Below are 13,345 nucleotides of genomic sequence, written 5' to 3' on the forward strand. Positions count from 1 at the left end.
ATTTAGAAAAAAGAAATACAAGTTCTAAATAAATGAAATGATATCCACCCCGGTGAGGAGCCCTCTTTCTCAGCAAAGTGCTCAACAGCAGGTTTGAGCACTACCTTGGTGTGTCTGTTCGAAAGCAGGTTAAGTCTGTTCCACGATATTCACTCCGAGTATTCAAGGAGCATCCGCCAAGGGCACTGGAGCTCCAAAAAGACACCCTCTGAAAGACACTGACTTCTGGAATCTGAAGTCTCAGTTTGGCTAACAGATGAAGGATGTCACAAATTCACGGTGTGACAAAAGCAGTTTCAAATCTTTTGAGAAAGGACAGATTATTAAGACTGAAGAGAACTGGTATTGGGTTACTGGCTCTTTGAGGGTCGGGAGAAACAAGTTAGATCCCTGTTTCGTACCTACAAAAAATGGATTCCAGATGGGATTAGGAGCCAAGAGAAACAAAGTTATATAAGTACTGAAGGAAAATAGAACACAATATTTTTATGCTCTTGGGGTGGGGAAGGCCTTCCTTTTCAAGCCAGAAAGATTCAATTACAAGTCAACCCTCTGTACTATGTACAGTAACTTTTCTGAAAGTCTGAAGCTATTCTGAAATGAAAAGTTTACTGAAAAAGGAAAAATAATCATTTTGTGAAAGGATAAACACAAAGGTTTACAAAGGACAATTTACAGGCTTAGGAGAAAACATGGTGCCCAAAACATACGTAATAAACAACCTACAAATCAATATAATTAAGAAGAAGAGGGACTTCCCTGGTGGTCCAGTGGTTAAGAGTCTGCCTTGCCATGCAGGGGATACAGGTTTGATCCCTGGCTGGGGAACGAAGATCCCACATGCTGCAGAGCACCTAAGCCTGACGCTGAAACTACTGAGCCTTCATACCACAACTAGAGTCCGGGATCCCACATGCCTCAACTAAGACCAGAGACAGCCAAATAAACAAATATGTAAAGAAGAAGAAGAAACATGATCGGATAGGAAAATGGGTGAGGAATATCAAGAGATAATTTACACCAAAGGAACACAGAAAAAGATTCTCAGTTTCGCTGGCAACCAGGGAAATGAAAATTAGAATCACAGGATGAGACTTTTCACTTACCCGATTGACTAAAACTTAAAAACAACGTTGAGAATGAGAGCGCTAATAAGAGAGTGGAGAAACAGGCATTTTCATGTCTATTATTGATTGGAGAAGGCAATGACACCCCACTCCAGTACTCTTGCCTGGAGAATCCCATGGACCGAGGAGCCTGGTGGGCTGCAGTCCATGGGGTTGCTAAGAGTCGGACACGACTGAGCGACTTCACGTTCACTTTTCACTTTCATGCATTGGAGAAGGAAGTGGCAACCACTCCAGTGTTCTTGCCTGGAGAATCCCAGGGACGGGGGAGCCTGGTGGGCTGCCGTCTATGGGGTCGCACAGAGTCGGACACAACTGAAGTGACTTAGCAGCATGGCTTCTTTTTCGGAGACCAAATTTTAAATATTCATACTTTAGGATGGCAGTTTCAAAGAACTTATCCTATCGAAGCTCCCATGCTGGACAAATATGACAACCAGGGACTGGCTGCACGCACAGCCAGGGAGCACCATGCAGCTATGGAGAGCGATGCGGTTCATCACACACACACACACGCACGCACGCATGCAGGCACACCCCGGAGAAATCACAGGTCTGGTTCCAGGCCACCACAGTAAAGCGAATGCTACAGTGAATCAAGCAGCACGGATTTTCTGATTTTCCAGTGCATATAAAAGTTGTGCAGACCAGGAGAAAATATTTGCAAATGATGTGATTGGCAAGGGTTTAACTTCCAAAATATACAAACAGCTCCTATAATTCAATAACAAAAACTCCCAAACAATCCAATTGAGAAATGGGCTGAAGATCTAAATGAGACATTTCTCCAAAGACGACATAGAGATGGCCAATAGGCACATGAGAAGACGGAGAAACGTCGTACGGATGGCCAACAGGCACATGAGAAGACGGAGAAACGCCGTACGGATGGCCAACAGGCACATGAGAAGACGGAGAAACGCCGTGCGGATGGCTATTAGGCGCATGAGAAGACGGAGAAATGCCGTGCGGATGGCCAATAGGCACATGAGAAGACGGAGAAACGTCGTATGGATGGCCAATAGGCGCATGAGAAGACGGAGAAACGCCGTACGGATGGCCAACAGGCACATGAGAAGACGGAGAAACGCTGTGCAGCTGGCCAATAGGTGCATGAAAAGATGGAGAAACGCCGATCAAAACAACAACGAGGTACCACTTCACACCAGTTATAATGGCCGTCATTAGCAATTCTGTAAACAATAAATGTTGGAGAGGGTGTGGAGAAAATAGAACTCTCCTACACGGTTGGTGGAAATGTAAATTGGTGCAGCCACTATGGAAAACAGCGTGGAGGCTCCTCAGAAAACTAAAAATAGAGTTGCCAAATGATCCCCCAATTCCATTCCTGGGGATATAACTGGAAAAGATATATGCACCCTCATGTTACTGGCAGCACTATTTACAATAGCCAAGACACAGAAGCGATCTAAATGTCCATCAATAGATGAGTAGATAAGGAAGAGATGGTACATACATACAATGGATACTACTCAGCCGTAAAAAAGAAGGAAACGATGCCATTGGCAGCAACATGGATGGTCCTAGAATTACCATACTAAGTGAGGTAAGTCAGAAAGACAAAGGCAAACGCCACATGATATCACTTTATGTGGAATCTAAGATATGACACAAATAAACATATCTACCAACCAAAAACAGACTCACAGACATAGAGAATAAACTTATGGTTGCCAAGTGGGAGGAAGCTGGGCGGAGGGCAGTATTGGAAATCTGGGATTAGCAGACATCAACTGTTATATGTGGGATGGATAAACACCAAGGTCCTACTGTATACCTCAGTTTATATATTTACTATCTTGTGATAAACCACAATGAAAAAGAGTATGAAAAAGAATATACATGTGTATAACTGAGTCACTTTTCTGTGAAGCAGGAATTATTAACAAAACATTGCAACTCAACTATAATTCAATAAAATTTTTTCAAAAGTTGTATTAATTCTGTAGTCTATCAGTGTACAACAGCATTATGTCTGAAATAATAATGTACCTATCTTAATTAAAAATTAGATTAATTTAAATTAATTAATTAATCTTCCATTATTAAAAAATGCTATCATCTGAGCCTTCAGAGAGTGAGTCCTGATCTTTTCACAACAGTAACATCCAAGATCACTGATCACAGGCCATCATCACAAATATAACACTAAGGAAAAAGCTTGCCGTATTTCGAGAATTACCAAAATGTGACACAGAGACGCAAAGTGAGCAGATACTGCTGGGAAAGTGACCCTGACAGACTCGCTCAATGCAGGGCCGCCACAAAGCCTCACTTGCAGAAAGTGGAGTATTTGTGAAGCGCAATAATGTGAAGAAGTACAATACAGCGAGGTCTGCCAGTACACAGACACGTGTCCATACATGTAAATATTCATACATATAAAAGTGAAAACCACCACACAAATCACATGGCCTGGTTGGAGCAAACAGGAAATTGGGGCTGGACCACAAGGGGCCTGGAGGCCAGGCTCAGCCCTCTGCACTCCTCAGTGCAGGCGATGGGGAGCAAGGCCTGGCAGAGACATGACAGTCACGTGCAGCCACAGAACAAACAGGCTGCAGAGGAGGAGCTGGGAGTGTCTGTGGAGGCTCCGGGTCTCCCTGGAGGGGACCCAGGGCAGCCTGGCTGGAAGGTGGGAAGAGGTGCCGCTCGAGGCGGCGATGGTTGTTGAGCTGCTGTGTTGTGTCCGACTCTTCGCCGCCCCGTGGACTGTGGCCCGCCAGGCTCCTCTGTCCAGGGGGTTCTCTAGGCAAGAACGCTGGAGTGGGGTGCCAGTTCCTTCTCCAGGGCATCTTCTTGACCCAGGGGTAGAACCCAGGTCCCCTGCACTGGCAGGCAGGTTCTTTACCACCACGCCACCAGGGGAGCGCCATTCTAGGTAGGAGCAGCTGCAAACAGACCTAGAGAGGAGAGGGGGGGACGTGGGGGGAGGCCTGCACAGGGAAGGGAAAGGGACTCCCTGGGGCTGTGCCCTCAAGTAGGAGAAGGAAGGAGGGGAGAAGAGGAGCCTGGAGTGGGCACAGAAAATTGGTTCTTATCTCCCTGAAGGCTGATTGTTTGTTCGGCACATTCATTCATTCAGGGAGAATTTACAAAGTGCCAACAGTGTGCCAGGCTCTGTTCTGGATGAGGGGTGATATGACAGTGACCCCAATAAGGGACCTGCTCACTGGAGGTGATGAAGAGGAGAGGCAGCCATGAGCAAGGAACATACAGGACTTCCCTGGCGGCCCAGGGGTTAAGAATTCGCCTGCCAACGCAGGGGACATGGGTTTGATCCCTGGTCCGGGAAGATCCCACATGCCTCAGGGCAACTATGTCCATGTGCCGCAACTACTAAGCCCTCAAGCTGCAACTACTGATGTCTGAGCGCCTAGAGCCTGTGCTCTGCAACAAGAGAGGCCACCGCAATGAGAAGCCCGCTCACCGCAACAAGAGAAAGCCCTCACTCAGCAAGGAAGACCCAGCACAGCCACAAATTAATTAAATTTTTTAAAAAGGGAAACAAATATAAAGAAATTTCTGGCCGAGATCAGTGCCGCGCAGAGAATAGAACTATGAACAGAGAGTTTGGGGGGGGGGTGTCAAGGGGATTGATGGGGGGGACACTGCGCAGCTGATGTCTGAATGGCGAGGAGGAACCCTACCTCCATGAGGCTGCGGTGGGGGGGGGCGGGGAGCAGTTTGGAAGGCGGGTGGGGGTGCTGCGAGTCTGAGGCTAATTGCCCAAGGCAATTGTTTTGCTAATAAGACCATGTTAAGAAAATGAGGCTTTTTTTCCCCCGTTTGGTAATGAAGTCATTAGTGAGTTGTAATTTTAGTTCTTGCTCCTGGGTTTTTGACACTGGGCGGGAGGGGGAGGTCTGTGGGGACTGATGGGGCGGACGGTGGATCCCCCACACCCCAAAGGGTGTCACGGGGGTGAGGATGAACCTCAGAGGGAGGGGAGACGGAGGTGGGGCAGCACCCACCTGCTCCGGGGGGTCACGTCCAGGAAGAGCTGCACTAGCGCCAGCAGGTTGTGGTGGTGATCAGACGCTCGACTCAGGGCGCAGCACAGCTGCCGGAGCTGTGGGGGCACAGAGGGCACACAGCTGGGCTTCCAGAGGCAGGGCGCCTCCTACCCTGACCTCCCACCCGCCCACTCGGCGGGGAGGCCTGGAGAGCAGAGGGGAGGACCACTGGAGCAGCGTGGGCCCCGCCAGGGCCCAAGAGCGTGCCCTGGCGGCCTCACAGGTGAGGCCGGGGGGCTTGGGCTTTGACTCAGGGGTCCGCAGCACCTTTCCCGGCCACTCTCGGATGTTCTCCAGGAGCTGGAGCAGGAGCTGCTGGAGATCAGTCTTGGGCAGCAGGCGAAGTCTGGTGTCCAGGCCAGCTCGGCATAGCAGCTCAATCAGGTCCAGGAGGTTCCGGTCGGTGTAGGCCCCTGGCTGGGCCAGTGCGCACAGTGTCAGGAACTGGAGAGGAGAGAGCGCTAGGGCAGGGGTGCCTCCCTGGCACTGCGAGCCCCCAGCTGTACTGGGAAGGAGCTGAGAAAAGTAACAAGGCCAGAAGTCGAGCCTCCAGGGCTCGTCAGGGGCAGGCACAGGCATGGAGGGAGCCAGCTTCTGTAGCATCCATCCTGGCAGCCAGCAAAGTGCCTGTGATGGTGCCCAGTGGGACCCCCTGAGTTAGATGCTGAGTGGGTCTGGATTGAGAGTGAGCACAAGGATGGGCGGGACTCACCTTACAGATGTAGTTCAGGCTGCTGTCCAAGGCCATCTCCTGGAAGGTGTCCTGCTGTTCACTGTGGCTCAGGCTGGCCTCGCTAAGTAAGACAAAAACACAGGAAGGGACGCAGTCAGAGGCAGGCACGAGGGAGGAACTCAGGCAGAGGGGGAGGCCGTGCCTGCTGGAGAACAGAGTTCTTGGACGATCCATTCAACCCAGGGTCCTGGAGCCCTGTGTTTGCGGGTCTTTCACTTGTTGCTATTGTTCAGTCGCTCAGTTGTGTCCGACTCTTTGCGACCCCATGAACCGCAGCATGCCAGGCCTCCCTGTCCATCACCAACTCCCGGAGTTTACTTAAACTCATGTCCACTGAATCGGTGATGCCATCCAACCAGCTCGTCCTCTGTCATCCCCTTCTCCTCCCACCTTCAATCTTTCTCAGCATCAAGATCTTTCCAAATGAGGCAGGTCTTTGCCTCAAGTGGCCAAAGTATTGGAGTTTTAGCTTCAGCATCAGTCCTTCCAATGACTATTCAGGACTGATTTCCTTTACAATGGACTGGCTGGATCTCCTTGCAGTCCAAGGAACTTTCATGAGTCTTCTCCAACACCACAGTTTAAAAGCATCAATTCTTCAACACTCAGCTTTCATTATGTTCCAACTCTCACATCCATACATGACTACCAGGAAAACCACAGCTTCGACTATATGGATCTTTGTTGGCAAAGTGATGTCTTTGCTTTTTAATACACTGTCTAGGTTCATCACAGCTTTTCTTCCAAGGAGCAAGCGACTTTTAATTTTGTGGCTGCAGTTACCATCTGCAATGATTTTGGAGCCCATGACAATAAAATGTCCCTGTTTCCATGAACACAATGTCACATGTCGTGAACGCAATGAAAAGGCCATCCACTGCTGCGTAACAAATCGCTCCCCCAAATGGAGAGGCTTAAAAACAGCAAATGCATATTATCCTGTGCAGTTTCCGAGGGTCAAGAATCCAGAAGCTCCTTAGCTAGGGGGCTCTAACTCAGGGTCTCTGGGGAGGCTGCCCCCAAGGCTTTCATGGGGGCAGGGGGGCTGCTGTCAGCATAGGCTTGACTGGCCTGGAAGAACTGCTTCTCAGGTCACTTGGGGGTCACCGGCCTCAGTCCTTCCATGAGCTTCACCACAGGGTTCCCTAACTTGCCCCGACTTTCTCTAAAGTGAGTGATCTGAGAAAGAGGAGATGCCCGCCTAAGATGGAGGCTGTAACCTTTAGAACCTAACCTTGGACGTGACATTGCTTCTGTGATCTCCCCTGGCCACATGGGCCAGCCTGACTCAGGGTGAGAGAGCTGCAAAAGCGGGTGAACCCCAGCACGTGGAGTCACTGGTGCCTCTCGGGGGCTGGCACCCCAACACTGGCCCTCCAGGAGGGCTCCTAGCTTTGGTTTTCTGGGGTTGGAAGCCTGAAAAATCATCCTCCAATGATTCCTGCCAAGTATTCCTCAAAAGCGTTGTTTGGAGTTTCCCTGGTGGTCCACTAGTTAAGAATCTGCCTTCCAATGCAGGGGACAAGGGTTCAATCCCTGGTCTGGGAAAATCCCACATGCTGCAGAGCAATTAAGCACCACAACTCCTGAGCCTGTGCCCAGAGCCCAAGGGCCACAACTCCTGAAGCCTGTGCCCAGAGCCCATGCTCCACAACGAGCAGCCCGCATACTGCAACTACAGAGGAGCCCCGACTCGCCGCAACTAGAGAAACCCTCCTCGCAGCAACAAAGACCCAGTGCAGCTAAAAATGGAAATAACAATAAATAACTAACTAAAATAAAGAAAATCCATTTGAAAGCATTCTTTGTGCACACAGGTAAGGTGAGTCTGTGCAAGCACGGAAAAGCATGCTCCACTGTGGCTTACGTCAGGTGAGCTTCCAAAGTCTGCAAGTAAGGTGAAATCAGACTGAGGGAGATCCTCGACAGCCCCTCCAAAGGGGTTCCACGACCATGCTGTCCACAGACAAGCCTGGCATGAACAGATTCCTCTTAGACAGCAAACAGCCTGGATGAAGCCAGAGGCCAGGGTCACATTTAAAACACCCTCTTTAAAGACCAGAGTCACACACAGTTTGGCGAGAGCCCTACAGGAAGGGAGGTGCTGGCAACACAGCAGAGTCACATCACCCTCTGCACAGACCTGCCAGGCACATGCTCCCCGGGTGAAACCCTGTGCTCAGGTGTCCTTACTAAATGATGCTCTTTCTCTGGCCACATGTATATTGTTGGCATCAAGTAAGTGAGGTGACTTTTAAATTCAATTTGTTGGTTACTTTTGGCTGGGCTGGGTCTTCCTGCAGTGCGGGGGCTTCTCTTGATGCAGAGCGCAGGCTCCAGGCACACGCTTCAGTAGGTGCAGCCACGGGCACTGGCCCAGCTGCCCCGTGCCATGTGGGGTCTTGCTGGACCACGGACTGAACCCACGTCCCCTGCATCGGCAGGCAGATTCCTGAACACTGGACCACCAGGGAAATCCAAGTAGGACGCCTTTAATGGCAAGGCTCCCTGTGCCGCCTCTCCCACTCCTGCAGTCTTACTAACTAGCTTGGAGCTCCTGATAACAGGGGACTCCCTACAGATGAAGTCCCCAGCGATGACAGCGACAGTGCCGACACAGCAGCCTCTGGGGCCGCCGCCCTGGCCACGGTTCCCAGACACGCCAGGGAAGAGGCTCCGCTCCTCACTTCTCTATGCTGCTTCTCAGAGAGGGAAGAAGAATGCCATCTCTAGGCACCCAGGAAGTCAACAAATCGCTGCTGGAGTGGAGGAGTGGGGCGAGTGCTAGATAGGCCTGGGCTGGGCCACGCTTCCAGGCCTTTCTTCCTCAGCATTTATGAGCCCCAGAGAACACGAACAGGCGGGGGAGACGGGGGCTCACGCACCGGGCCTGTGTCAGAGCTGCCGGGGAGTCCCGGCCTATACCAGTCCGTGAGCGTGCGTAGGGCCATGCAAGCATGGGAGGGAGCGCTTTTAGACTGCCCAAAGAGGCGGGGCGCCTCAGAGCCAACTCTGTGACTCTGCCCCAGTGGAGGGGCTCTCAGACAGTTCCGTGCTGCCAGTGGGAGAAAGAGAGCAGAAACTGTGAGCTGGTGACTCATCTTCTCGGAGCTGGGGAAGGGAAGTGTGTCTGTGACAAGGGTCTCTCCTCCTGGGGATGGACAGAATGCCAGGCTTTCCAAGTGGGAAGGATGCATGGCCTCCCCCTACTGCCGCCCCCGCCCCCACCGCACTGCACCCCAGTGTCTCCCCTGGCTGCCTCTGCTGGGAACAGTCAGCAGGCAACATAACGGGTTCCCCTTCCCGCCTGCCTCTGAGGAGCCGCTCGCCTGGAACGTGGCATCTGAGACTGCTATTCTGGGAAGTGACATCGGCTGATCCTCAGACCTCCGCCGCGGAGAAGAGGAATTCACAGTCTAAGGAGCCTACTCCTCTCCTGGACTCAGCAGGTTGGAGGGTCCCATTACCAGCCTCACCAGCAAAGCAAGTTTTCCCCACCCCCACCACCATCCCTGGCCCGTGGCCAGCACCCAGGAGCTAGAGTTTGGGTTGCAAAGGCATTGTTCTACACACTTAAGAGAACCGTGTGGGTTTCTGTATTTGTTTTCCCCTATTACTATCTGAGAAAAGAAAAAAAAGTCAAAGTGACCCTCTGCTCCTTCTCCTCGGGAGACGGGAAAACCGAGGGTCTAGTTGGGGGTCGGGGCCCACCAGACATCCCGTGGGCAGGGCGTGCTCCAGGGCTGGCACTGCTAAACCAGACCAGAGCTGTCAGCTGGGTTCTAGTGACCGAAGTCAAGGCAATGGAGAGCAATTGATGCTGAGCTAATGGGGGAGGCAGCAACTTTTACCTGGATCCAATTACTCTGTCCCAAGGCTACCGCCCCCACACTTGACAGGATGCCCTTTCAATGGACTGATTGTCATTTACTTAGCCCACTGGCCTCTGCAACCAGGCCTCCCTCTCAGAGAACCCAGTGGGTGAAGGCTACCAGCACCAGGCAACAGCAGCGGGCTGCTGGTCCTGAGGGGCTGGACCTGTGGTCTGCGCTTCCCAGGTGGTGCAGTGGTAAAGCCTCTGCCTGCCAGCACAGGAGACACAAGAGATGGGAGTTCCATCCCTTGGTAGGCAAGATCCTCCGGAGTAGCAAATGGCAACCCACTCCAGTATTCCTGCCTGGAAAGCTCCATGGACAAAGGAGCCTGGTGGGCTACAGTCCAGGGGGTCGCAAAAGAGCTGGACACAACAGAGTTGGACACAACTAGGCATGCACACACACCTATGGTCTGACCAAGGCTCTTCCTCTGGGCTTTGCAGTCAGGGAGCAGCCTGGGAATATCAGCCACCGCTTCCTCTCTTTCCAGGTGAGACCAGGGACATCTGATGAAAAGTCTGCATAGCTGAGTGTGGCACTGGTCCCCTCTGAGGATGCTCAGGCTCTCATCTGCTTACCAGCCAGCGTTCACACTCTGGTTCCTCCTCTGCTGGCTGTCTCCCTCCCCAGGCTCATCACAGGGCAGAGGGCAACTCTCTCTGCAACAAGGCAGACGCCGGACGATGCACGTGGTCCGGCAGCAGCAGGGCTGTTTCCTTCTGGAAGGAAATCTTGAAGTATTCGATGAGATGGTGATGAGTTTCAAGGAAATCTGAGACTAGGAACAGCTGGCGAGAGACCTATCTTTCTCATAGCAACTGGAGAGAGGGCCAAGCCGTGGGCCCACACGTGCCCTCCCTTCCAGCCTCGGCCACTGACAGCATGTGGGTGCCTCAGAGGAGCCCTAGATGGGGGCATCCCCGGAGGGCAACACAGAAGCACCTGATGCGGAACCAACTGACATGGGACGAGCCTCTGAGGACGAGGACGGTGGAGAGAGGGCAGCCTGTCCTCAAGACGCTCTTGTGGCCCATGGAGCTGTGAAGGATGCCACAACCTTGGTAGAGGAGATGCCAGAACTTTCTTGATGTTCCCTGAGTGCTCTAGAAGAGTCTTCCAACCCTGAGACACCCCGAGTTTCCCAAACACAGAAGCAAGCCAGCACTTCACCATCCCCCACCCCAGGGAGGTCATGGGAGAGGTCTCTCCTGGACCTGTTTGCTTCTTGAAAAGAGGCTATGTTTCCAAAAGAACGTCCCTAGACTGAGTGGCTTGGCGGGTGGTCCCAGCCCCTCTTATAGAGCTGCAATCTGTACAGAAGCAATCTTAAAGGGGCAATCCATCGGCCAGATGCTCTGGGCCAGTTTTGAATCCTCGGTGGAGAGCGTGTGCCAGCAGCCATCCCACGGTGGGGGGGCCCAAGGAAAGAGGCAGGGGTGTCAGAACAGCAGTCTGGGGCCGCAGCACTCTGGGCCTTGCCCTGGGACCATGGGGCTCTGCCTTGCTCCCACAGGGTGCTGAGAAGCTGGAAGCCTTCATACTGGGGTTTGTGCTCTCAAGTATTTGTGCTAGCGTGCTCAGCTGCTCAGCTGTGTCCGATTCTTTGCCAACCCATGGACGGTAGCCTGCCAGGCTCCTCTGTCCGTGGGATTCTCCAGGCAAGAATACTGAAGCAGACTGCCCTTTCCTCCTCCAGGGGATCTTTCCAACCCAGGGATCGAACCCGGGTCTCCTGAGTCTCCTGCATTGCAGGCAGATGCTTTACCGCTCAAGTGAGCACCCTCAAGTATTTGAAATGGTGAATTTAAATGGCCACACTTCTACAAATCACCTGCCCCTGGGGAAGGGGGAAGTTAGGGGAGTGTGGCTCTTTGCAGAGTAAACGGGGAGGTTAAGAGCCTCCAGCGCCACCTCCCACTTTCCGAGTTGACACCAGGTGTGCACCACTTTCCAAGTGGTCAGAAATAGCTCCTCTGAATCCTCAGGCCCTCCGGGACATCCCCTTCATGGACATTTGTTTTTCTGAGTGTAATTCTCTCCCTGATTCCTCCTAGAAGGTGGTTCAATTGAAGCTCCGTGTTGGGGAAGAGACAGTGACTTATTACACCTGGTACGAATGCCAAGGAGGGGGAGGGGCAGGCGCAGGGCAGGCTGGCACAAGCACAGGGTATTTATAGCAGAGCGAGGGTGGTTTGGTCTGGTTTGGCTTGGCAGACAATTACCAAACACAGTGGTGGAACAGGTTCTTGAGAAAGCTCCGGCCATACCCTAGAGGGACGTCCGCCCACCACAGACGTGGTGTCAGAACAGCCAGTTGGCAGGAGGGAAGGGGCTCGTCCTGTCCAGGGTCCTAAACACTTGTGCACGGGTGTGTGCTAAATCACTTCAGTTGTGTCCGACTCTCTGCGACCCTATGGACTGCAGCCCACCAGGCTCCTCTGTCCATGGGATTCTCCAGGCAGGAACACTGGAGTGGGTTGCCATGCCCTCCTCCAGGGGATCTTCCTGACCCAGGGATCGAACTAGTATCTCCTATGTCTCCTGCATTGGCGTGTGGGTTCTCTACCACGAGCATCACCTGGGAAGCCCCCTAAAGAGTCAAGTCTCAAACCGACTACTCAGAGAATTCTCAACAAAAAGTCTGCCTTTACACCCCAGATCTAGTCCGCCATCCATCCAACAAGAGTCGCTTCTGTACTGCACCAATTAGCATCCCTGTCCCACCCCGTCTGAACTCAGTGCACAACGGGGGCTGCAACAACACGAAATAGGGCATTGTAGACTTTCCACGCAAAAGTGTGCCTGGCTGGCCACGCGCTGATATTAGGTAATGTGTCAGGAGGGGCTTGGAGACAGACCAAAGGGACTGGGACACATCTTGCAAGAGGAGGGGCAGCAAGACTCTGAGTCAGGAAGGGGCAGGAGCAAACGCCAGTCTCCAGGGCACTAAGACCCGGCCGTGCCTGGTTCTTCCCTTCGTTGCCTTGCGCTGTGAGCATGGGGACTCACACGCCAATCACCCGTGGTGTGACGCACAGTTCACTGCGGCCCCTCAGACTCTGCGCTTCACTCTTTGGGCTGGAGTCTGCAATCACCAGTCTGGTGACTTTTAACTTCAAAAAAAATGCACATAATTTCCAATAATCATCAGAAGAAATCTCTCCTTTCTCTTAACTAGTAAAACACTCATTGAGCCCCCACTATCACCAACAATGATGATGATGGAGCTTTGTACAGTGACCGGCCAGGTATATTACATTTATGGCAGAGGAAATATTTCAGTGTTTCCAAGCAAGAATATGTGGGTTTCCCAGGTGGTGCAGTGAAGAAGCCACCTGCCAGTGCAAGAGACACGGTTCCATCCCTGGGTCAGGAACATCCCCTGGAGAAGGAAATGGCAGCCCACTCCAGTATTCTTGCCTGGAGAATCCCATGGACAGAGGAGCCTAGTGGGCTACAGTCTGTGGGGTCACAAAAGAGTAGGACGTGACTGAGCATTAGGCGCATGGATATATTCAGTTGGCTGATAAGTTCATTCAGGTTTTTCCGTAAGATGTAACACAAAAACACCAA

The 13,345-nt window shown here is 52.2% G+C and overlaps 1 protein-coding gene across 1 annotated transcript in view; it reads right to left on the reverse strand.

Moving 5' to 3' along the window:
* The window catches only part of FAM178B (family with sequence similarity 178 member B), a 45,423-nt gene extending 39,474 nt beyond the window's left edge, over nt 1–5,949 (reverse strand). The window contains exons 1-3 of the mRNA XM_018054878.1: nt 5,877–5,949; nt 5,432–5,608; nt 5,123–5,220 (exon numbers count right to left, since the gene is read on the reverse strand). Coding sequence (XP_017910367.1) covers nt 5,123–5,220; nt 5,432–5,608; nt 5,877–5,912 — 311 coding nt within the window. The 5' untranslated portion in view covers nt 5,913–5,949. The remainder of the gene's footprint in view (nt 1–5,122; nt 5,221–5,431; nt 5,609–5,876) is intronic.

This window comes from Capra hircus, chromosome 11 (genome assembly GCF_001704415.2).
Source record: "Capra hircus breed San Clemente chromosome 11, ASM170441v1, whole genome shotgun sequence".
Taxonomy (NCBI): Eukaryota; Metazoa; Chordata; class Mammalia; order Artiodactyla; family Bovidae; genus Capra; species Capra hircus.